Raw genomic sequence first — 21,795 nt, 5'->3', positions numbered from 1 at the left:
GGAAAGGTAGCCAAAGTCTCTGTGGGGAAGCAAGTGAGAGGGTCTTCTGGGTGTGTGCGTGGGTGGCACCAGGTCGCATGTGTGCTGGTTGAGGCCACTATTGGTCTGACTCAGGTGACAGCCCTTTTAAGAAGTCTAGATTTGAGGGCTAAAAAAAATTTTTTAAGCTTTACATCTTCTATTTATCATGGTCATAATATTCTATGTAATAGGGCTACATTTTGGAATTTGCCCTTTTAAATTAAAATTTTTTACTTTGAAATAGAGATTTGCATGCAGTTGGGAGAAGTAATACAGAGAGAACTATGTACCCTTGACCCCTTTTCTCTCAATGGTAACATCATAATGAAACTACAGTCTGAGATCGGAACCAGGATATTGACATGAATACGTCCACTGGGCTCCCTGCTTTTACTAGTACCTGTGTGTCTTTGGTTCTTTATGGTTTTGTCACATGTGTTAGGTCTGTGTATCTTCCCCCTCGGTCAAGATACAGAACATTCCGTCGCTACCAGGATCCCGCCATGTTGCCCTTTTATAACTACACCCATGTCCCTCCTGTCCCCCACCCCTTCCCAAACCTCTGGCAGCCGCTCTCAGGGACTGATTTGCCGTGGAAGATTTCCAGCATCTTTTGCATTGGCTGCTCGATTTAGAAACAAACATCTGACCGTTGGCGGACCCATAAGTTAAGGCACCGAGTGCCTAACGTGAACGATCCTGTCACCTGGGTTACTCCTCCTTTTTGGACTGCTGTATTTTTCCAAACCTGCTAATAGAGTTGTGTCTTTACAACTGCTGACTGTAGTCTCTGGCCTGATCTTATGAAGACTTAGTGGTAGGATATGTCATTGTGACTGTAAACACCAAAAATATTTGCTCTGTCTGCAGAGGCTTTTTGACCACCCCAGCCTTTGAGAAGCGCAGTCGGGAAGTGCGACCAAAGGCTTCTGACAGCTTGGGCTGATGGAATAATAATAGAAATGCCGGCCTGCTGCAGCTTTCGACCTGGTTAAAGGGCAGAGCAGAGCAGGGCAGTGATTGGCTATAAATGAGACGGAGTCATCAGAATGAGCCTGATGAAGTTCTGGTCTTGCCACTGTGGTTTAACATTCAGGCCCCCAATTTAAGGCAGGGTGACCAGCTGGTGAAGTGGCAGAGAAGGTAATGTGGGGCCCCCCACAGGAAGGGAGGTGTTCTCCCTCCTCCAGGACACAAAGGGCTGTGCCTTGCCTGGGAAGAGCGTTGGCCTTTGGCTCTTGTTTTCTTTGGGTCTGGAGATGACTCGGGTGGCTCTCACCAAAATATGCATTTCATATTTCTCAGTCTGACAAGCTGGTTTGGAAATGTTGGGGGCCTCAATCGAAGGGGGTTCATCTACGGAAGCTCCTCATATGTGGAAACTGGGCCCCTGTTGTGTGTATTTGGGAGCCCAGAAAGAGCTGCTGAGGCTTAGTTTGCTCTCATTTTACCAAGAAGACGTTAATCCCCGAAAGCCCTAACTCCTCAAGCTAATCATGTCATGCATATTGTTTGCATTGCAAGAAACTATCCTCGGTGGCCTTGTAATCAGCCGCTAAATACTTCAATATCTACTCAAGGGCAAGGCCGAATGGCTACCAAGGCCCTCATACACAGGCCCTGCTGTCTAGCAGCTTTGTGTCTCTTTGGGCCTCTGGGACAGCAAGTGGAAAGTGAGGTAACACTAGCAGACTGTCTCACTGACCACTGAGTGGTGGAAGGTAATGCCAGTCACAGTTGGGGAGGCTCTGCTCCATGAGTCGGGGGCAAACTCCTCTAGATCTAGAAGTTGGATTCACTGAGGCAGAAGCAGGCAGGGACTTCCCGTGGGAAGGCGGATAACTGAGCACAGATCAGCCTGGCCATAGGAGAGCGTTCACGGCGGCACAGAGGGAGGTTGCCCTGTAGATGGAGGTTGCCCTGTAGATGGAGGTCTGGGCTGGATTCGGCAGAGGAGGGACGCGTCTGTGATTTATTCGGTGGGCTGTGGGTTGACACTGAAGTGACATGATCGGGTCTAAGCATTCCGATGATAACTGATGGAGCTCTGTGGGACCAATCGGATGAAGGAAAGATGGGTGTTGCGAAGTCAGGTTATTGGTAGTGCAGGTGAGGGGCAGTTAAGAGAGCCCCTGCATTAAGCTGCCACGCAAGATTGCGAAGTAAGGGCTGGATGTGAAAGCCGCAGAGCAAGAGAAGTATCGCCAGGCCTTGGGCCCTGACTGGGTTGGGGCGCAGGGAGGAGGAGAGAATCCCTTGTCAGCTGTGAGGTTTTAGGGTTAGGGAAAAGTGACTTGGGAAGCAATAAGCATGTCTGGGGGAGGAACCGGTCTGGGGGGAAATGTGGATTTATTTAAGCCTGTTGACTCTGAGATGTGGTCAGATGTCCCCGTGTTAGCGCTGGATGAGGTGGAAGCCAGAAGGTCGAGGCTGGGGAGAGCTGAGGTTGTAGAGGCCAACAGGGTTTGCAAGTAGAGATGAGGACCTTCTAGGAGACCAAGCGCAGGGCTGGCACGTGCAGACCCGAGCGTGAGGAGCGCAGACTGCTGCCTCCGGGCCAGGAAAACCTTCGGTAGTTTACACGGCCTCTCCCGCCCCTCCCGGCTGCCGCTGCTTCACTGATGAAGGAAACTGACGTCTCTCCCAACTTCCTCACCTTGTCTTCCAGAGTTCTGGAATGTCCCTTAATGGGCTGCACAGAGAGAGAAATGCCTATTATCAATGCTATCGTCAGTCTGCTTAGAAGGGTTAGTTAAGTCAGGAAGATAAGTAAAGGCCTTAGCCTGAGAAAAGAGGAAGAAGGACCTAGAGCTTGATGACCAAACCACACACAAAGTCCCCATCTAAGGGAAAAGAGGAATCTGGCAGCCTCTCAGAGGCCAAGGGGGAAACAGGTTTTAAGCAGAATGTCATTAGGCTCCGGGGCAGAAATGCTCTTGTTAGATGGGTGGATCCAGGAGCACAGGATCCCTCGGAGGGGCTGGCACCTTTCAGGGCTGCTTTGTGTCTCTGCTTTTGTAGCATTTGCTCATTGCCTTGACGCAAGAAGAAAATTATTTGTACCAGAATGTTTTGTTTGTGATTCAAACAATTGAAGCTGTCCAAATGTGGGCCACAGTGAATAGCCCATACAGCCCTGAAAGCCCTTAGACATCATCAGTGTTAGCTATAAATAAACTTGTTTCCTCTTAATAAAGCTATAATTTTAAATTATTATAATATTGAATTAGAGAACATGGTTTTTCCGATCTCCTGTGGGCAGCTACCAGCATCTGTCAGCCCACAGTAATTTAGAATGAAATCAGTTAGTCCAAAACGAAGTTGTTGATGTTGGTTCGAGATACTGTGTATCAAACTTCAGGGCCATATTTCAAGGAACATAATAGGATCCATGGATGAGCTCCAGAGCAGGCCTGCGCATGAATAGAAATGAAAATTAAATTGTCCAGTTTTCTCTTGCTGACGGAAGACTCTCTGCTCCGATTGAATGGGAGATTATAGGCCGAGGAGTCAAGTGCCATAACATTTACTTTTATTATGCCATATATTGTGGTTCCCACGGCACGGCAGGATTTATTATTACACTCCAATACCATGGAGATTTTCCGACTCTTTCCCACTAAAGCGTGGAGATAGCAGCGGGCCTGCCGGTGGGAAGCCGCCTGGGAGCTAAGCCGTCCAGAAGCAACTGTTTGACTTGGAAACAACCCTTCCCATTTCTCGTCTGTCGCTTGCCTTTGTTGGCCGTCGTTCCCCACCCATCCTGTTCAGGTCTCATCCCACTGTCCCCACTTCTTTCCCTTTATGAGACCGGCACCCCCTCTTCACGTGGGGAAGCTGGGAATTTCTCCTCCGGCTTTCCAACCCGATCCACAGATACGCACTGGACATGGCAATCAATTTGGGGGCCGAGGGTTGCCAGCTTTAAAGTTGATGGACTTAGGACATAAAACTGGTTTGGAAGATCTAAGTTTAACTTCATCCTGTCCTCAGATTCTTACAGATGCCTCCCAGCCTGTGGTTCATTTGGACCAGGAAATGCAAAAGCACTTCCCTGCTGACACCTTGGCAATGCTAGGAAGACCTCATTGATTTGGGATCCTGGAAAGGTTCTGAAACTGGATTGTCATGATGGTTACACAGCTCCATAAATTCACTAAAAATTATTTTTTTAAATATTTTATTTATTTGAGAGAGAGACAGTGAGAGAGAGCATGAGCGAGGAGAAAGTCAGAGGGAGAAGCCTGAAGCTGGGAGCCCGATGCAGGACTCGATCCCGGGACTCCAGGGTCATGACCTGAGCTAAAGGCAGTCGCTTAACCAACTGAGCCACCCAGGCACCCCAAAATTATTAAGTTGTATGCTTAACCTGGGTGAATTTTGTGATATACAAATGATACCCCAATAAAGCTGTTAAAAGCAGCTCTGGCTCCCATCCAGGAACACAGGTCACAATTCTACAATTCCACACCAACTTATATCAGGACTATTTGAGAGGCTATATGCATGTCCCCAGTGTGACGACAAAAAGCAAAAGAGATTGGGCTTTCTAGGGCCATGTGCTTTATACCAAGGAAGTGAAACATCTTGAACTTCTGGTGGATGATCTTGAACCTAGTCAGCACTCTGAGCATTTTTGGTGTCCTTCCTGCACTTTGGGACACTTGGCCTTGGCTCCAGTTCATTTGGAAGAGGGTCTATGCCAGACCTCTCCCTGCAGTGTCCCTGTGTGGCTCCCCACCTCTCCCCTAAGACCATTAGGGCTCACAGTCTAGGTTGCACTGAGTAAATGAGGTCAAGCTGGCAACCAGTACTGATTTCAAAATCACCTCACAGTCCTAGAAGAGATGGGCTGATGGCAAGGCCTTGTCCTTCTCGGCACTTCCAAGAGTCTGGTCCCACGTGAATGCTGCAAGTGTTCACAGGCAGACATTTGCAGTTAGAAACATCAGGCCACACCCAAACCAGGGCCCTTCCCCCTGCCTGCCCAGCCCCCACCAGGGCATTCCTAGTCTTCAGCAGTCTGTGGGGTTGGCTAGGTTTTGATGCTTAGTTTTGATGGGTTCTGCAAGCCTCTTTCATCCCACCGCATGCAATAAGAGCAAAAGTGGTGAACGTTCAAAGTGCCCACAGGAAAAGGCGCACGAATGCTGTAGAAACAGGTGGGGGTTCAACAGATCAAAGTGGGGAGATGATGATACATGTTTCGCCCCATGAGAGTGATGTGTTTGGCAGCATGGATGATTCTAAAACAGAGGGAGCAGTGCCATCCTCCCCAGGGGACCTCCGGTCGTCTACCGGCAACAAGGAAAAGGAACTGACAGGTAAGATGAGCAGAGGGACGTTCGGGCGTTCAGCAGATGTGTTCCAATGCCTCTCGGCTTGGAGAGGCTCACAGTGCCCACTACCCGTGTGGACCTGGGACCAGCCCCAGAAGCTCACCTGTGCACAGAGGCAGTGTGTCCTGCTCTGGGATTTTGGTCGCCCACCTCAACGGCCAGGGTTCCCGAAGCCTTTCTTCAGCTCAGTGGCTTGAATGTCTCTGCCACATGCTGAGACCACTGGCACCTTGAAGAATGCAAATGCGGAGGGACACCCAGTGGGGGCAAAGTAGTCTATACTCAGCAGGGAGACTTCCACAGTAAGCTTTCTTACTTCCGCACTGTGCTCGACTGAGGCCTCGGTGCTGAGAACGTAGGCGGAAGCAAGAAGGGAACAGGTGACATGCACTCTCGGATTGCACATGGCCTTCATTTGGCCTGCAGTGCCCTCTGCCCGTGGGCTCACAGATTGGCAGAGCCCTGTTACGGCTTCTGTTGTAAATATCCAGAGGGATCTATCACCTGCCAGAAAACCACACTCAAAGACCTCTTTGTCACGCTAAAAGCATTAGAGACAAAACTACACCTCATTAAGTGGGACATTTGAGTTAACAAACTCCCTTCTCTAGCCAAGAGCCCTTGTTAAGGCCTGATGTGGCTGCCTTGGCCGAGACCACCTCCTGCTACCTCAGATTTATTAAATGAGAAAAGTGATGAGCACTTGGGAGTGAGGTTGGTGCGCCCCGCTAAAGGGTAATTGGATCTGGTGGTGACAAGCTAAAGATGAGGTGTCAGTGAACAGGGATCCCTGATTTAGAGCCGGAGAAGCCGCTTTATTTAGCTGCGTGGTGACCTGCGGTGGCGCTCCCCACCTCCCCACACTTGAGTCATCTCTCCCTGAGGTGGTTCGTGTTCTCTGGAATCCAAAGACTTACACACACACAAAAGGCTTTTAATTTGAGGGACTGCTGACTTTCATTTTACTAATTGAGGACATCTTAAAAAGCAAATGCCATTGCTTGGTAGATTTAAAAATTGGACAAATTTAGCTTACTGGGAGACTCACAATGTTGACCTTCTTTTCCTTGGCACTTTATAGACAGGTGGTAGCTTTGTCATGGACTCACACCAGTTCTTGGGGAGGCTTCTGAAAATTACACGTCCAGCACATATGTGCAGAAATGAGGGTCTGGGGAGAGAAATGTCGGGGACAAACCAAAGGCCCCAGAGAGAGGCAGGTGTTCAAGCGTGGGTGAAAACTCAGTACTGCCCAGAAATGTACAATTAGCAGATTAATTTTTTATAGGGTTACAGTTACTTTTTTTCAGATCACTCATGCAACGTCACATTTTAAAGGGTGCTTTTTTTTTTTTAAAGATTTTATTTATTATTTATTTGACAGAGATCACAAGTAGGCAGAGAGGCAGGCAGAGAGGAAGGGAAGCAGGCTCCCTGCTGAGCAGAGAGCCCGACGTGGGGCTCGATCCCAGGACCCTGAGATCATGACCCGAGCCAAAGGCAGAGGCTTTAAACCACTGAGCCACCCAGGTGCCCCAAGAGTGCTTTTTTTTTTAAGATTTACTTGAGAAAAGAGATAGGGAGCATGAGCAGGAGGAGCAGAGAGAGAGAGGGAGGAGAGAAGCAGACTCCACACTGTTGGGGGGGGGGCGCCCAACGCAGGGTTTGATCCCAGGACCCCAAGGTCATGACCTGAGCCCAAACCAAGAGTCGGCCACTCAACCAACTGAGCCACCCAGGTGCCCCTAAAGGAACCTTTAAATGCTTTATACCTCTGCCCTCTTCCTTCCCCAAGGCTGGAGAATGGAAGCCTCCAGTTCTAGAGGGGTCTGTCCCTCCCAGTGTGGTAACAAGAGCACTGGGCTTCGGACAGAATGTCTTTTCTCCTTGAGTTTTTTTTTTTTACTTGGCATTTAATTTTGGGTTCTGTGTAACTCTAGGCATTAGGATATTGTTGTTTCACACGCAAAAATTGTCTTTTATGAGTGAGTGACTGCTCATCTTGTCGCTCAGTAAAGTGCCATTGAATGAGATGAAATGCCCTGTTCCTTGAGTCCCTGAAAGGGGACATGTCCTCCGGACACACGCCCCACTGTAGCAGGCCATCCACCATGGCACACACCTCTTTGGGTCCCAGATTTTTTTTTTTTTTAGTAGAGTTGACACACAGTATTTTATCAGTTTCAGGTGTGGATCTTGGTTTCTTATCTTTAAACCAGGACCTTGGAGGAAATGATCAAAGCAGCCCAGTTCAGCCTCACAGGCTTGTCTATCAGGCTCTGTTTCTTTTAGCTACATTTTCTGGATATTAAGAAAACTGCTCTTTTTTGGTAACCTCTGATTTCTCTTCAAGATTAAATAGCTTATTCTTTTGTTTGTCTCTTAACCGCAGTTCCCTCAGTTTTGTTAGTTCCTTTAACCCGAACTGCTAATTTGGCTCTTTCTAAGGTCTCATCTAGGGTTTTGGCCTGAAGATTTTTGCTTATAAAAGATTTGCTGGCCAAAGCCCCTGGATGGCTCAGTTGGTTAAGCATCTGCCTTCAGCTCAGGCCATGATCTCAGGGTTCTGGAATCAAGCCCTGCATCGGGGCTCTCTGCTCAGCCAGGAGTCTGCTTCTCCCTCTCTCTCTATCAAATGAATAAACAAAATCCTTAAAAATAAATGAATAAAAGATTTGCTGGCCAAACAGAAGTTTAAGTAATTAACAATTGTGAGCATAACAGTTAAGGCATTACTTTTTATAAAGCTTTTAAAATTATTCATTCACCTTTTTAAAAATGTATCATGAGTTTTGAAAAATATTGATGGGTAGGATGTTTGCCATCCTAAGTACATTTGACCTCATAGAGCAAACCCTTATACAGAAACAAGATCATTCCACAGAGTCACCAAGTATGGGGTGTGTTAGAGAAACCGTGGGTTCCCAGGTTAGGCACACTTGGATTTGAAGGATAGCTCTGCAAGTTCCAGCTTGAATGGTTCTGAGCTCCACTTTCTTCTTAGGTATCACAGGGTTAGTAATACCCCGCTGCATTAGAGGGTTGTTGTAAAATGTAGACCTGATGATTTGAAATGGTGGGCACAAAACAGGGGCTTTCTGAGTGGTAGTTGGCGTAGCTGTAGTCAGAGCGAAGAACCAGGCATCAACCTACGTTCTCACCAGGACTACTGTTATTAGAAAGCAGGAAAGTTCTTGGACACATACCATAATCAGCTGACTGAAATTCCGTAGCGGCATCTGAAATCGTTTCTTACATGATCTACTCGGTTGTATTTGGGTTTTAAAGAACTTCTCCCCACCCCATCCCCAGTAACAAAGGGAATAGGTACTTTAAAAAAAAAGAAGAATGCAGGAAGGTAGAAAGTGAAAGTCCCCTCGGGGTCTCAACCTCTCTTTGAGATAATCACTGTTAATTTGTTGTACAGGCTTTTAGACTTCTATCTTTCCATGATTGGATAGATGGATGAATTTTTACAAATGTGATCAGGTTGTGCATACCGTTAGGGTCCACAGTTGTTTTTTGAAGTGAATAATGTATGTTTGCATCTTTGCATGTAAGGCACATAGGTCAACCTTATATTTTTAATGTCAATGTAATATTCCATGGTGTGATTCTAGCAGAACCAGCTCGCTCAGAGCAATGTGGCAAAGAGCAGCCTAGGACGATGATCTCTAGACAGGGACACCTGCACCATGGGGGGCCACGGAGACTCCCCAGGCCATGGATAGTGCCTCATTTCTTATGTGCTCTTTCTTCAAACTCTTCTCCTGGGAGACCCACTGGCAGGCTGCTTCTCCCCTTGCACTCCCCTTTCCTACTGACCCGATCCCAGCTTACACAGCATAGCCAATCTCTTGCCCGCCCCACAGGTAGGCAAACTCCCACTGCAAACCAAGAGACACTTCCAAGATTGGTGTTGGACTTGAGAAATTGAGTGACTTTATTGACTGGACAAAAAAATCCATTTATAAGTTGGTTGGTTTCTAATTCTTTGCTTCCAACAAAATTGAAGGAGGCACCGACTGAGTTGTTCATTGATAGATTGTTCGAAATAGTTCTTGGTGATGCTAGACCACTGTCTGATATAAATTGGAACGAGTTCAAAGAATTGAGTGACGTTGTGATAACAGAATTCTTTCCATTCCTATATACTTCAATTTATGTGAACAAAGTTTCTTGGCACTTATATCTATAAAATGAAAAATAGGAATAGAATCAGTACCAAACCATGTCATTCTCATGTTAAGTAAAATCATACACATGTGCATAAAGTTATCTGGGGGGAAAGCCCAATAAGATTGCCCTCTTTTATGCCAACAGATTATGAAAATGTGTGGTACGTGTGTATACATTTGCTTTGATCATTTATAAAATACTAATAATTGTCATGGTAACTCCTTCCAGAAGAAAAACCATTACACTTAGAACCTTAGGATTTCAGGAACTTAAGAAATCATAAATTTCTATTTATAACCTTGTTTTTTACAGAAGAAAAGATGATGAACAAAAGACAAAATTAACAAAAGCACAAAAATGCATTACATTAGAGTAAAATCCAACAGTATGACAGAAGTACAAATTCAGAGAGGGAAAGGGGTGGTGCAGAATTTCCAACTGCTAACGAAAAACTTATTCCTGATTTTTTTTTAAAGATTTGTGTATTTTATTTGAGAGAGAGCGGGCGAGCCCAAGGGGAAGGAGCAGAGAGAGAGGGAAAGAGAGTCTCAAGCAGATTCCAAGCAGAGCATGGAGCCCATCATGGGACTCAGTCTTATGACCCTGATATCGTGACCTGAACAGAAACCAAGAGTCAGATGCCTAACCGACTGTGCTACCCAGGTGCCCCAGCTTATCCATGATTTTTTAAGATGGATGACAGCGGTTGTTAAGCTGTCATGGCATTCAAATGTATGTGGAATATACTTAAGAGAGTAATATCATAGTTATCTTCTAAAGTATAGCAGAAACTACATCTTTGTGACAAAAACATCTCAAATTTTAGATATCAACTTTTAAGATGTATAAGGGGGCATGTAGGTTTTCAAAATTATTTTAGGAGGCGCACCAGTAAAACAGTTTGAAGACCACTGGCCTCGTAAATAAATATATCATTCTACACTTACATAAATATTTCTCTTTTTTCAGATTTTATTTATTTACTTGAGAGAGAGAGAGCACAGAGGGAGAGGGAGAAGCAGACTCCCTGCTGAGCAGGGAGCCCAACAAGTGGCTCAATCCCAGAACCCTGGGATCATGACCTGAGCCAAAGGCAATCGCTTCACTAACTGAGCCACCCAGGTGCCCTGACATAAACATTTCTGTGGATCCGTTTCTAGAAGTGAGCTATCTGAAGGTGTATGCACTGGCATTTTGTGATAGGTATTGCCAAGTGGCATTACGAAAAGGCTGTGCCAATTTATATTCCTATAATAATAGCATAACCACTATTTCCAGTAAATACATTATTTCCTAAACTATTTTGCATAACAAATTCAGGCGTGTAGTAAGTAATTTTTAAAGGAAAGCAAGTCTGAAAAGTTATTTTTCCCCACTTCTCGTTGCCTGTTACCAGTCCCTGTGAAGCATTTTACCTCTCCTCGGTGCTACACTTCAGAAAGCCATGCCCCCCTTCCCTTCCTGCTTCTCCATATTTAAATTAGGTTCCCATGCTATCATTCCTAATTTCATCTTCTACCTTTCTTTCATAGTAGCTAGCAGAATTTGTAATGGTGTGTATAAAAGACCATCGCTCTTGGGGGTTCTAAGCTTTGTGAGGCGGGGACCATGGCTATTTTGTTCACCCCCGTATCCCTCTGTGCCTAGCCCAGAGCCTGGATTGTAGGGCTCCCTTAGTGTATATGCGCAGAATGAGTGGACTGAGCATAAATGAGAAGAAATGCCAATACCATGATGTAGGCTTGTGATAGAGATCTTCATTGCCACTAGTCATATGCGGCTATTTAAGTTTAATTTATTTTAAGTAATCACACTTAGCCATATTCCATGCACTCAGCAGCCAAGTGGGGCCAGTGGCTACCATGTTGGATGGTACAGATACAGCGGGTTTCCCTCATCACAGCAAGTTTGAATGGATAGTGCTGTTAGAGAGTGATTGTACTTTCATTCTCCTAATTGTAGCTATGCTTGGCACACAGTAGATATTTAATAAAGATTTGATTAAGTGAATGAGCAAAGAAACTCCTTATCTCCCTCTTCTACTCTTCAGCTACAAGTTTCCACATAAAAGTTACTTTGTACTGAATAGCTAAACGGTCTGACTTAACTTGCCTAACACCTTCCATTTCTTACCAGAAATTTCCTTAAGGAAGCCAGTCCCTTTTTCTTTCCACTTAAAAACACATTGGAATAAGTATATTTTTTAAAGTAGGCTCCATGCTGGATGTGGAGCCCAACACCAGACCTGAACTCACAGCCTTAAGATCAAGACCTGAGCTGAGATCAAGCGTCAGGCGCCTAACCAACTGAGCCACCAAGCCCCCCCCCCCAAACACATTGGAATAAAATAAAAGAGCTTATTATAAGAGCATAGAGGGGTTTCTTCACACACACAAGATTATATTCCTAGTATACATTCCTATTACAGTCCTAGTATCTTTTCTTGTTCTTGGTATAGAAATAATTCTCAGAATCAGTTTAATCAGTTCAGGTAAAATATTCCTGCTGTCTTTTCAGTGCTCCATAGTGGAAGGAATTCCACAGACATGAATCTGAATGCGGGCCCTGTCACTTTCTGGTTGTGACCTTGGCTAATTTGTCTAAACCCTGATCCTCTGTCTGTCTCCCTTTGTGGAAAAGAGTAGCCTACCCCGCATGGGTTTTGCACAAGTTACACGAGCGTGCATGTGTGAAGTGTGGCATAGTGGGCTGGCTGAACAGTGGCTCAGACCTGCTTCTTCTCAGTGCTTGTGTCTTCCACACTTCACACCTGGATTGCAGATGAAAACACAGCAGGTAATTTCCTATATCCTTCCACATTTTGGAGGGCTTATCTTCCCATAGAATCTAATTGTTCCTTAAATGAGAATTTTTCATTTGGTAACTCAGCTAACACAGGTGTTCATTTGACCCCTACTAAACGGCCCGTATTTGGTGTCTGCACATGATTTACACACGAGTCATATGATCTACATGCAGGGTGAGGCTTCGTGTCCAGACTGCCTTAAAAAAGGAAGGAGGGAGGAAGGAAAAGAGGAAGGAGAAAAAAAATGTTTTGTTTTATTCTTTTCATTTAGTCTTGCTCTTAGATCTCTGTTCTCAAACCCCATAGCTCCAACAATGGTATACTGAAATAAAATTCTACCTGATGATTTGAAAGCATTTTCATATAATTTCTCATTTACAAAAGAAGGACCCTACAAAGCTGATAGCTCAGATAATTCTCCCATTTTTCCCCCCTCTGGTGGAAAAACTGAAGCCCAGAAAGGTTGTTTGTTCATTTATCCAATAATCATTTATTAAATACCCACCAGAAGCCAGAAATGACGTTAGGCCCTGGGGAAATACAGATAAAAGCCATAGCTTCTTTTCTAGCTGCTGGGAGACAGATAAGTCAACAAGGAAAGCCAGTCAGGGTGCTAAGTGCCGAGATTGGAGGGGTGGGTGAGTAGGGGAGCACCCAGTCCAGGCTTTAGGGTGCAGTCTGGCTTTTTGGAAGAGGACCTGGTCGCTCAGCAAAGCCTTGATGGCCCCAGGGGAAAGGGGAGGGGAGGGAAGTCACACAAGGGACAGAGACAGAGGTAGGCACTAGCCATACCTCGAGTGCTTTGGCCACGCTAGGTCACCAGGATTTCCTGGGAACTTGGGAAGGATTTTAAGCAGAGAAGGGGGACATAGTCAGATCTTCGCCTCACATGTGTGTCTGGGGGCTGCCATGGAGTGGTACCAGGTTGGGAGTGAGAAGTCCATTATAGCCTTTCTAGGCCTGTAGTCCACAAAGGAGCCCCGCCAGCCGTGATGATCCTTGACAGTGACATAGAGAACAGATAGCTTCCCGAGCTACTGGGAGGTAGTGACACCGCCACGCTTTAGCTGTAGGAAACTTCTGCTCTAGGGCTCTTTCTCCAGCCCAGAGCAATGAGCTACAAGGACTAAGCCATTTAAGAGCTTGCAAAACTGTTCCTTTGGTGACAGCAGGAGTGTCTCAGACTTTTAATTGTTTCTCTTCTGTGCACTCACTGGACATGTCGTAGGTCTCCTGTGGCCACTGGTACCATCCCTCCTCCCATCCATGGAAAATAAGCCCACAGTTTCTAATTGGACGAAATAGGCTATGACTGCAGTTGATGGAAAATGGGCAACTGTGTGTGCCACAAAGAGTCAAACGCCCTTTCCAGGCTGGCTCCTGTCCAACATAAATTATCCCCGTATGTCTGCAGAGGGCTCATCTTTCAAGTATGAGAGGAGCCAAGAACCTCTCATCCTTATGAAACTAACTTTTAAAAAAATACCCACCATTTGCCAGTTCAATAGTTTTGGATTGGCTTGTGAGCATTAAAACCATTTGTTACTAAGAGGAAAAATTCCCAGCCAGGCTGAGAAAGCTTATATCAAGTTTCAGCCTGATTCATTTCAGAAACCATCGTGAAAACTGGGACATTTTCTTCACACCACAATGAGTTAGTCATGGAAAGTCTGCCTTCATGTCAGCTCCCGGGGCTGCAGTCACGAGAGCACACTCTGTGCCACCGAAGGTTTCTGCTGCGGGATCGAAGAGTGGCCTCCTCCACCATCAGGAAGTGGAAGTGCATCGCAGCTGGGGCTCTGAGGTGCCTTTTGTGGCAGGTGACCTCATACTTGGTGTGGCTCTTTCTTTCCGGAAGTTTTGTGTTATTTTTTCCAAAAGGTGCTTTGTACAAGTTGGAAGTTCCGGTAGTTGGATGTGCATGAAGAGGTTGAGTGGCTCCCCCTGAAGGACTCTAGCCATCCTCTTACTCTTGAGTGACAGGGACGGACGGATGAGGCAGTCTTCTCGGCCGTCTGTCCATCCCTTGAGGAGAAGGTGGCCAGCCTTCCACGTGTCTGGGTGTTTTCGGCGTGGACCTCAGCCAGTGAGGTAGAAGGGGCCAGCCAAGCGTCCTCTGCAGGCAAGGCCCAGAATGCTGCCTCCCGGCCCGCAGCGGCCACCCCGTGCCCCATCAGTAGGTGCCCCTGGAAGCGACGCTCCAGGAGTCAGAGTTTCTTCCTGGGATGGGTTGTTCACGTGTTGTCTAGTTCATTTGTTCACCTGTTCCTTTATGCACAGAATAGTGCGCAGGTCCGTCCCAGGAACGTGCTAAACCTTGAGAGCCCAAGGCTGGGTTCCTCTCCTCGGGGGGTCATGGTCTAAGCTCGGAAGGCACACACCGCACCTGAGTCATTCTGAAAGTGCGATTTATTACGGCCACCTTCTCACTCCCGCTGCTGCGTGTCTGACTGGCCCCCAGTCCCCGAGTCTGCGGGTGCCACTTTGATCAGCTGCTTGGGCACCTCTGTTGCCCTGCACCCTGGGTCAGCACTGCCCAGCGTGGCCTTGGAGGAGCTGTCTGTGGCCAAGCCTTACTCCTGACAGCTCGCCTGGCCAGGCCGTCCCCTCAGAATCCCCCGGTGGCGGTGCCCTCACAGCCTCTCCCTTCCTCCCCCAGCCTCTGCTAGCGCGCTGCTTCTCTACACGGCGGCATGCTGATGTCACCGGGGGAGGGGGGTACTGAAAAGCTGCACGCAGGCTGCTCCCCCGGCAAATTCCGTCCGTCCCCAGAGAGGGAGCCAGGCCCGAATCACTTTCTTTTAATTGTCCAGGTGATTTCACCGTGCAGCCACGGTGGAGAACCAGAGTGAATTAGTCTTTAACTGGCCTTTAATTGCTTCACCCTGCTCAGCTTTTGCCTCCAGAGCTTGTTTCAGTTGCCAGGACAGAGTCACGATACAGGCGGGTGCCCTCAGCCCCTGGCCGCACCCAGCCAAGGCCCTCGGCAGCAGCTCGAGTGCTAGAACCTTTAATGGCCTTTCTCCTTCATCTCCTCCCCTGGCCGCCTGCTCAGCCCCTGGCCTCCTTGTGCCTCCTGTTCTCCACAGCCAGCCCCCACCCACCAGCAGACCTCCCTGACCTGGGCCTTCTTACGTTCTCCCCTTTGGGGAGCCACGTGCAGAACCCGCTAAACTCATTGTCCGTAGCATGCACGCAAGACTATCTGTGCAGCACTGTCCTATTAACAAAAATCAAAGAGGGAAGGGAAGGATTTGGAAACTAGTTATCCAACAATGGGGGATTGGTTCAATAAATCATGAATGGCAGTGCAACAGGAAATTATGCCCCCATCACAATATTTATGAAGAATTTTTAGAGTCAGGGCATATGAGATAGGTGAAAGAAGCCAACTGCAATATTCCATATAGTGTGACCCTAGACGATCCACTTTTAGAAAAAGAACGTGGAGGGTAATATACTGAAATACTAATAGTGGTTGTCTTCGCGTGGTAAGGTTATGCTTGACTTTCTTTTGTTACAATTCCATGTTTTTCCTCAAACAGTGGTACATTGAGCGGGTATTACCTTTGCAATCAGAGAAAAAGCGATTCAGAATTCAGTGGCGAGATATTAATATCAGATGATGACTTGGGGCATCAGATGAAGTATATAATGGGGAATTTTGTCCACCTCTAGACCAATCACAGGCAAAAAGGAGCAGGATGGCTATCACTGGCTTAGACTAAACATGGTTCCGGAAACAAAACTGTAAAGGTAAAAACAGTAAAGGCAGAGGCCTTCCTCCTGGACACATGCAGAGTGCGGTTGTGATTCTATATTCCTCTGAGACCTCTGTTCCCGGAGGGCAGGGTGCTTTCTGCCATGCTCACTGGTGTAGCCTGGATACCTGGCCCCATGTGTAGCCAGAGTAGCTGCTCAGCCATGAGGGCCTGAATGAATGAGCACACTGATGACCGAAGACCACGTCTCCATTGAGTGATGCCTCTCAAAGCAGAATGGTGCTGGGCTCCGGGAGTTAGCTGGAGAGGTTGAAGCTTGCTCCCCACCTCCAGGGAGTTCGTAGTCTACGATTAGGGGATGGCCGGGCTGTGGTTTACAACGAGAGCAGGAAGCTGCCATCTCTCCTCTTTCAGAATCAATGATCAGCATTCATTTGTCCATGGGTATTGTACCTTGTGATAACTGCTTTTCGTGTTGGGATGGCAAGAATGTTTTATCTAGCAAAATGAACTTGCATTTGTGGAGGAACGGGGATTCCTCCTTTACCCCCTCTTTCTGAAGCTTTTAAAAGACCTACCTCATTCATTGGATGACCAGAGGATGGAAATCACCTTCAGCGATGATGACACAAGCCAGATATAAAGGATGAGTATTAAGGAAAAGGTGCTCATGGCCTGTTCTAAGAACCTTTCCTCACTTCAATTTTTTTCTCATAAAACTCTGTTTTACTTTTGTTTTAGACTTAGAAGGTTTTGACTCTGTGGTATCATCTACTGAGAAACTCAGTCACCCAACCACAAGCAGACCAAAAGCCACGGGGAGGCGGCCTCCGTCCCAGTCCCTCACCTCCGTAAGTGTCTCCTCACTCCTCCTGCTGCTGGAGAGCAGGTCAGCTTAGAGACGCCAGCCGAGGACTCTGCCGCCAGTGGCTAGTACAAGGGCGAGCCAGGAGAGGGAGGTCATGAGATAGACTGCTGACCAAGAGTGATTGGAGAGTCTTCTGGGATCAAGCAGTATTTCTTTCTCTTTGTTCTTTGCACATGTGCCAGTGAGGTGGGCACTGCCTAGCCCCACCTTCCTTCTTTCTCCTTCCAGACTGATCCTTATTTGAACCTGAAATGAAATTGGTAAGAAAAAAAAAAAATGTTGTGTTTTATGGTGGGAGAGAACGAGGTTTGTTTGGTCTATAAACAAAACTTTGCTACAGAATAATCCACCACTGTACAGGTGCTTGACAGTGGCCAAGCTTTTTTCTCTCAAAGCCCCATTGTTGGCACCCCTCCACGGAACCCCCCCCCCGCGCATTTTAGGAGATTGTACACATATGAGGTACCTCATCAAGTAGGTGAGACCAGTCAGAGTGCTCCAGATAACCCACAGAAGAACGTTTTTGTTTGGGTCATTTTGAATAACTCCTTTCCTCACTGGAAACCTGTAACATATTTGTTGTACCAAATTTCAACAGTGAAACGCAAGAAGACAAAAGTAAGTTACCCCGTAATCCTGCTTTCCAGAGCTAAGAACTGTTAACCACTTGCTGTGTATCTGTATTTTATTTAAAGTTGTATTTGTATGTATATAACATTATTTCTTCCAAATGGGGTACATAGTACATGCTCCCCCCCCCACCATATTGTGCACTTTCTCCCCAATCATTGCCCATTTTCCATGATGTCACATTTCATGGCTACCTAGTGTTCCAGCCTGTGGATATATGAGAGTTTATCTGGTCAGTGCACTATTGCTTCCACTTCTTCATTATAAACAATGAAGTGAATGTCATTGAAAAAAAACTTGATGCATCCATGAGCTCGCTCTCTCTCTCTCTCTCTCTCTCTCTCTCCCTCCCTCCCTCCTTCCCTCTCTCCCTCTCCCATATCACATTGTCTTGTCCTTGCTGGGAATGCAGGTCTAAGGTCTTATGATCTTCATTGACCCAGATACACTAAGGACTTAACCTTTTGCAGGTTTTCCAGAACACTTCCTCCTTTCGCCTCATCACTGATCCCACCGCAGAGGGCCGCATTTAGAAGAAAGAGAATGCCACTTCCTTCGAACCTCTTCTCTCTATCTGTTGAGTTTGGGGGTGGGGTTTGAATCATGCTACTTTTCCTCTTGGTAGGAAACTACCCTAACCATGTGTTGATACCTTTCCGGAAGAAAGGCTTGACAAAGTGGCTTATTTTGTTACTCTTCATACAGGGTCCTGTGTCACTACCATCTTTCCTCTCCCTGTGCCCTCCCCGACATGCCTCACACACACACAACCTACTTACTTGCCTCTTAGTATCTCTAAGTGTTTGATCCTATCTCCCGCATCTTCTCTATAAATCCTTCCATTTTGTTTTCTCCTCCGAATTCGTCCCAACTTTGAAAGGTCTAGAGGGCCTTGAGGCATCTGGAATTAAATACAGAGGAAGTCAGTTTACCATCCGCCACCCCATCCTTGGTTCATGCATCCCATGCCTGGGGGTTCGTGTATATCTGGGGAACCGGGTAAAGGCACCTCATGTGTGGACTCAGCTCTGAGCCAGGTACAAAGGCTATGACTGGGAGTGAGACATACAAGGTCCCTGCCCTTAGGAAGCTTATGGTGCCGTGACTCAAATTTTGGCATTCTGTGTGCAACGATTTCATGTGTAGACTTAAAATAACAGGATACACTTGTGCTTTAAAGAAGTATAATTACTCCCTTCCCTTTATCCCCATCCATCCCCATGTGGATGGACATTTCAAATTCGTATTGGCTCTTCCTCTACTTAGACCCATAGGCTTTTCATAGCAAAATGGGATCCTGGATATGGACATGTTCCTACCAGGCCATTGGAAGGAATGACTGCGGAGATACACCGGTCAGAATTAGCCAGCCTGGGACCTCTCACCCTAATCTGAGCTTCTTTATGTTTATTGAATTCAAAGAGCGAGATTTGATTGGCAGCTCACGAACTGTAGATTACACAGAAGGAAACTGGCTTTTTGAATAAAATCTCCAAGTGAAGGGGTACAGGCACTGCAATGTGACTAAGCAGTTAAGCTTAGAGTAATAAGAAAGCTTAGTTGGGGGGATTATTCTAGGCAATTGGATTTTCAGATAAAACAAAGATAAACAAATAAGACCTTTTAATTCTAAGACTTTGCTTACAAATCCCTAGATATATTAGTTTCCTGCCTTAGAAAGTAAGATAAACAGAAGAAAATAAACATGGGGTGATGCGGGCATGATTTTTCTGTAATGACACCAGTGATGATTCTAGACAGGATGATTTTCCCACCACCAGGGTAGACGGCACAGACATGCGGCTAAATGCAAGCTCACCCAAAGAGATTTCTGGACGATTCTTCATTTTTAAAAAATCCCTTGCCTCAGAAACTCTTCATTTTCATTTGCTTTTTGCTAAAATAGCAAGATTCTAGCACAATAATCGTTTACTTCCAAGTGAACTCCACTGACGGGTTCACATTCATCCAGCTTTTTGATCTTCACAGTGAGACAGGAAGGATAGGAGTATTGTTCCCATATTCTACCAAAAGATGCTGCCGTTCTGTGCCCATGAGGGCGGAGGAAAGATTTAGCCATAAGTTGCCCAGTTAGAGGTGAGCTGGCCATCGGGCAGGCAGGGCTGTGCCCTGGAGTGCGGAAATGCTGCTCCCTGGCCCGCAGGCCCGTGACCTCGTGCCCCCTGGAATGGTTCCTCTCCGACAAGTTCTAGCAGGCACTTTGCTCTGCCTCAGATTTCGTGGTCCTGGAAAAGGATCCAGAAGGAAAGGAGGAGAGACAGGTCAGAGGTAGCCTCCTCTTGCCCTGCGTGTCCCTCCCCACTGGACTGTCAGCCTTGTGAGAGCTGGGACCGTGTCCGGCATGTCACCTAAGCTTACCACCGCTCAGCGCTTAGCACACAGTAGCAAGTGTTCACAGAAAGAAGGGAGGCTCCAAAGGGTGGTGGGAGCGGGAAAAGCTGGGTGACGCAGGCCCGGACAGCTGAAAGGCCCGACAGGCATCGGTGCCAGGATCCCATGGAAAGATCCCTGCTGGAGGAAATCTCGCTTCTTAGTCCCAGTTCTGCCACTATCTCTAGCGCGCAGATAATAGCACCCTTTCTGCCTCTCGAGGTTATAATAAGGAGACAAACAAAATAGAAGTGGCGAGTGCTTTGAAAAGCATACAGCATTATGTTAACAAAAGCTCTGTCAGCTAAGGTGTAATTCTGACAAAAGCATTTTCTTTTGGCTTTATCCAGTCTTCCCTTTCAAGCCCTGATATCTTTGACTCCCCAAGTCCCGAAGAAGATAAAGAGGAACACGTTTCGCTTGCACACAGAGGAGTGGAAGCATCAAAGAAAACTTCAAAGACTGTTACCATATCCCAAGTGAGTGACCAGCCAAGGCAAGGGTGTCCAGACAGCACGGACCCCAGCCTTTTCGGGTGTGCTCTGATGACGAGTTACAAACCTGACAAGGATCACCAGATGGCTTAGTCCGTTTGGGCTGCTCTAACAGAGTCGTAGATGGGGCGGCTTAGAGGCAACAGAAATTTCTTTCTCACGTTTCTGGAGGCTGGAAGCCCCAGATGAGAGTGCCAGTGTGGTAGGTTCTGGTGAGGACTCTCTTCAGGGTCTCATACCACCAACTTCTTGTTGTGTCCTCCCGTGGTAGAAAGAGGGAGAGGGAGCTAAGTGAGGTCTCTTTTCTAAGGGCACTAATTCCGCTCATGAGGGCTGCACCCTTATGACCTAATCACCTCCCAAAGGCCCCACCTCCTAATACCATCACAACAGGGGGGTCAGGGTTTCCACATATGAATTGAGGGGACACAAACAGTCCAGTGCAACAGACAATGCAAGTTTTTGTTACTCTTCTGTAATAGTTATTACTTTAGTCATCAAAATCCCAGAGACATGTTACAAAGTCCCTGAAGCTGGCAGAATCTCTGAGATACAAGTTGAGTGGTTGATTTCCATGTTTTTCTCTTGTGGTTTGATCTCTTCATACCAGCAGCCACACATAAACATACACTGTCACATGTCACTACTGCCGCCACCGCCACCACAGCCCAAGCAACTTGAAGGGCTTAGAAGTGTGGAGAAAGAATGCACTACGTACATTAAGTGCTGTGTACTCTGCCGGCACATCTTGGCTTTTGTGTTCAAAATTGATGATGTAGCAGAGTATGTTTGGCAGTAGCACACGACTCTAACTAATGAGGGTCCCTCAAAGAAAGCAGTTTTGGATTCATTTATTATGGTCAGTTTAGAGTCTAAAAACATTTTCATTTCATTGCGTGCCCGGGGAATGGTATAGCTATTTTTAATTACCGGCTTGTGAGAACGAAGAAGGCAGTGGGTAGCATCTGCCCGGGACTTCTGAAAGATACCTGGTATTCGTCCTGTTCATCCTCGGAATGCATTTTCTGGTGCTAAGAGAACCCAGTCAGTTGGAATTATTTTCTATACACATTAGCAACTGCTTTCTGCCCAACAGCAGAAGATTGCAGTCCTTTTTTAAAGACACTTGAACCAGGAATTAACACAAAGAAATTACAGGGTATGTAGGATTTTCCTTCTTGCACATTTAAGAAATTACACATGTCTGAATTTTCTTAAAAACCTGGTCCGGTACACCAAACTGTGATCCTGGAAAACACATCAGTGGTAGTTATTCACAAAACTGAAGCATTTTTCCTTCACAAAAGGGTTCCATTTGCAGAAATTGGAATTAGCGCAGCTCTTT

The 21,795-nt window shown here is 46.6% G+C and overlaps 1 protein-coding gene across 7 annotated transcripts in view; it reads left to right on the top strand.

Moving 5' to 3' along the window:
* Positions 1–21,795, top strand: part of SH3KBP1 (SH3 domain containing kinase binding protein 1) — a 340,162-nt gene that overhangs the window by 310,118 nt on the left and 8,249 nt on the right. For 5 of the 7 annotated variants that reach the window (XM_045089360.1, XM_013059636.2, XM_004758945.2 and 2 more), the window contains 2 exons: positions 16,809–16,918; positions 20,307–20,435. In XM_045089360.1, the coding sequence (XP_044945295.1) occupies positions 16,809–16,918; positions 20,307–20,435 (239 nt within the window). The remainder of the gene's footprint in view (positions 1–16,808; positions 16,919–20,306; positions 20,436–21,795) is intronic. The other 2 variants (XM_013059639.2, XM_045089361.1) reach the window with 1 other exon arrangement.

The sequence above is a fragment of the Mustela putorius genome, unplaced genomic scaffold (genome assembly GCF_011764305.1).
Source record: "Mustela putorius furo isolate JIRA1106 unplaced genomic scaffold, ASM1176430v1.1 tig00003836_pilon_pilon_pilon, whole genome shotgun sequence".
Taxonomy (NCBI): domain Eukaryota; kingdom Metazoa; phylum Chordata; class Mammalia; order Carnivora; family Mustelidae; genus Mustela; species Mustela putorius.
The sequence above is the reverse complement of the archived record's forward strand: the minus strand, read 5'-3'. Positions and strand labels throughout refer to the sequence as shown.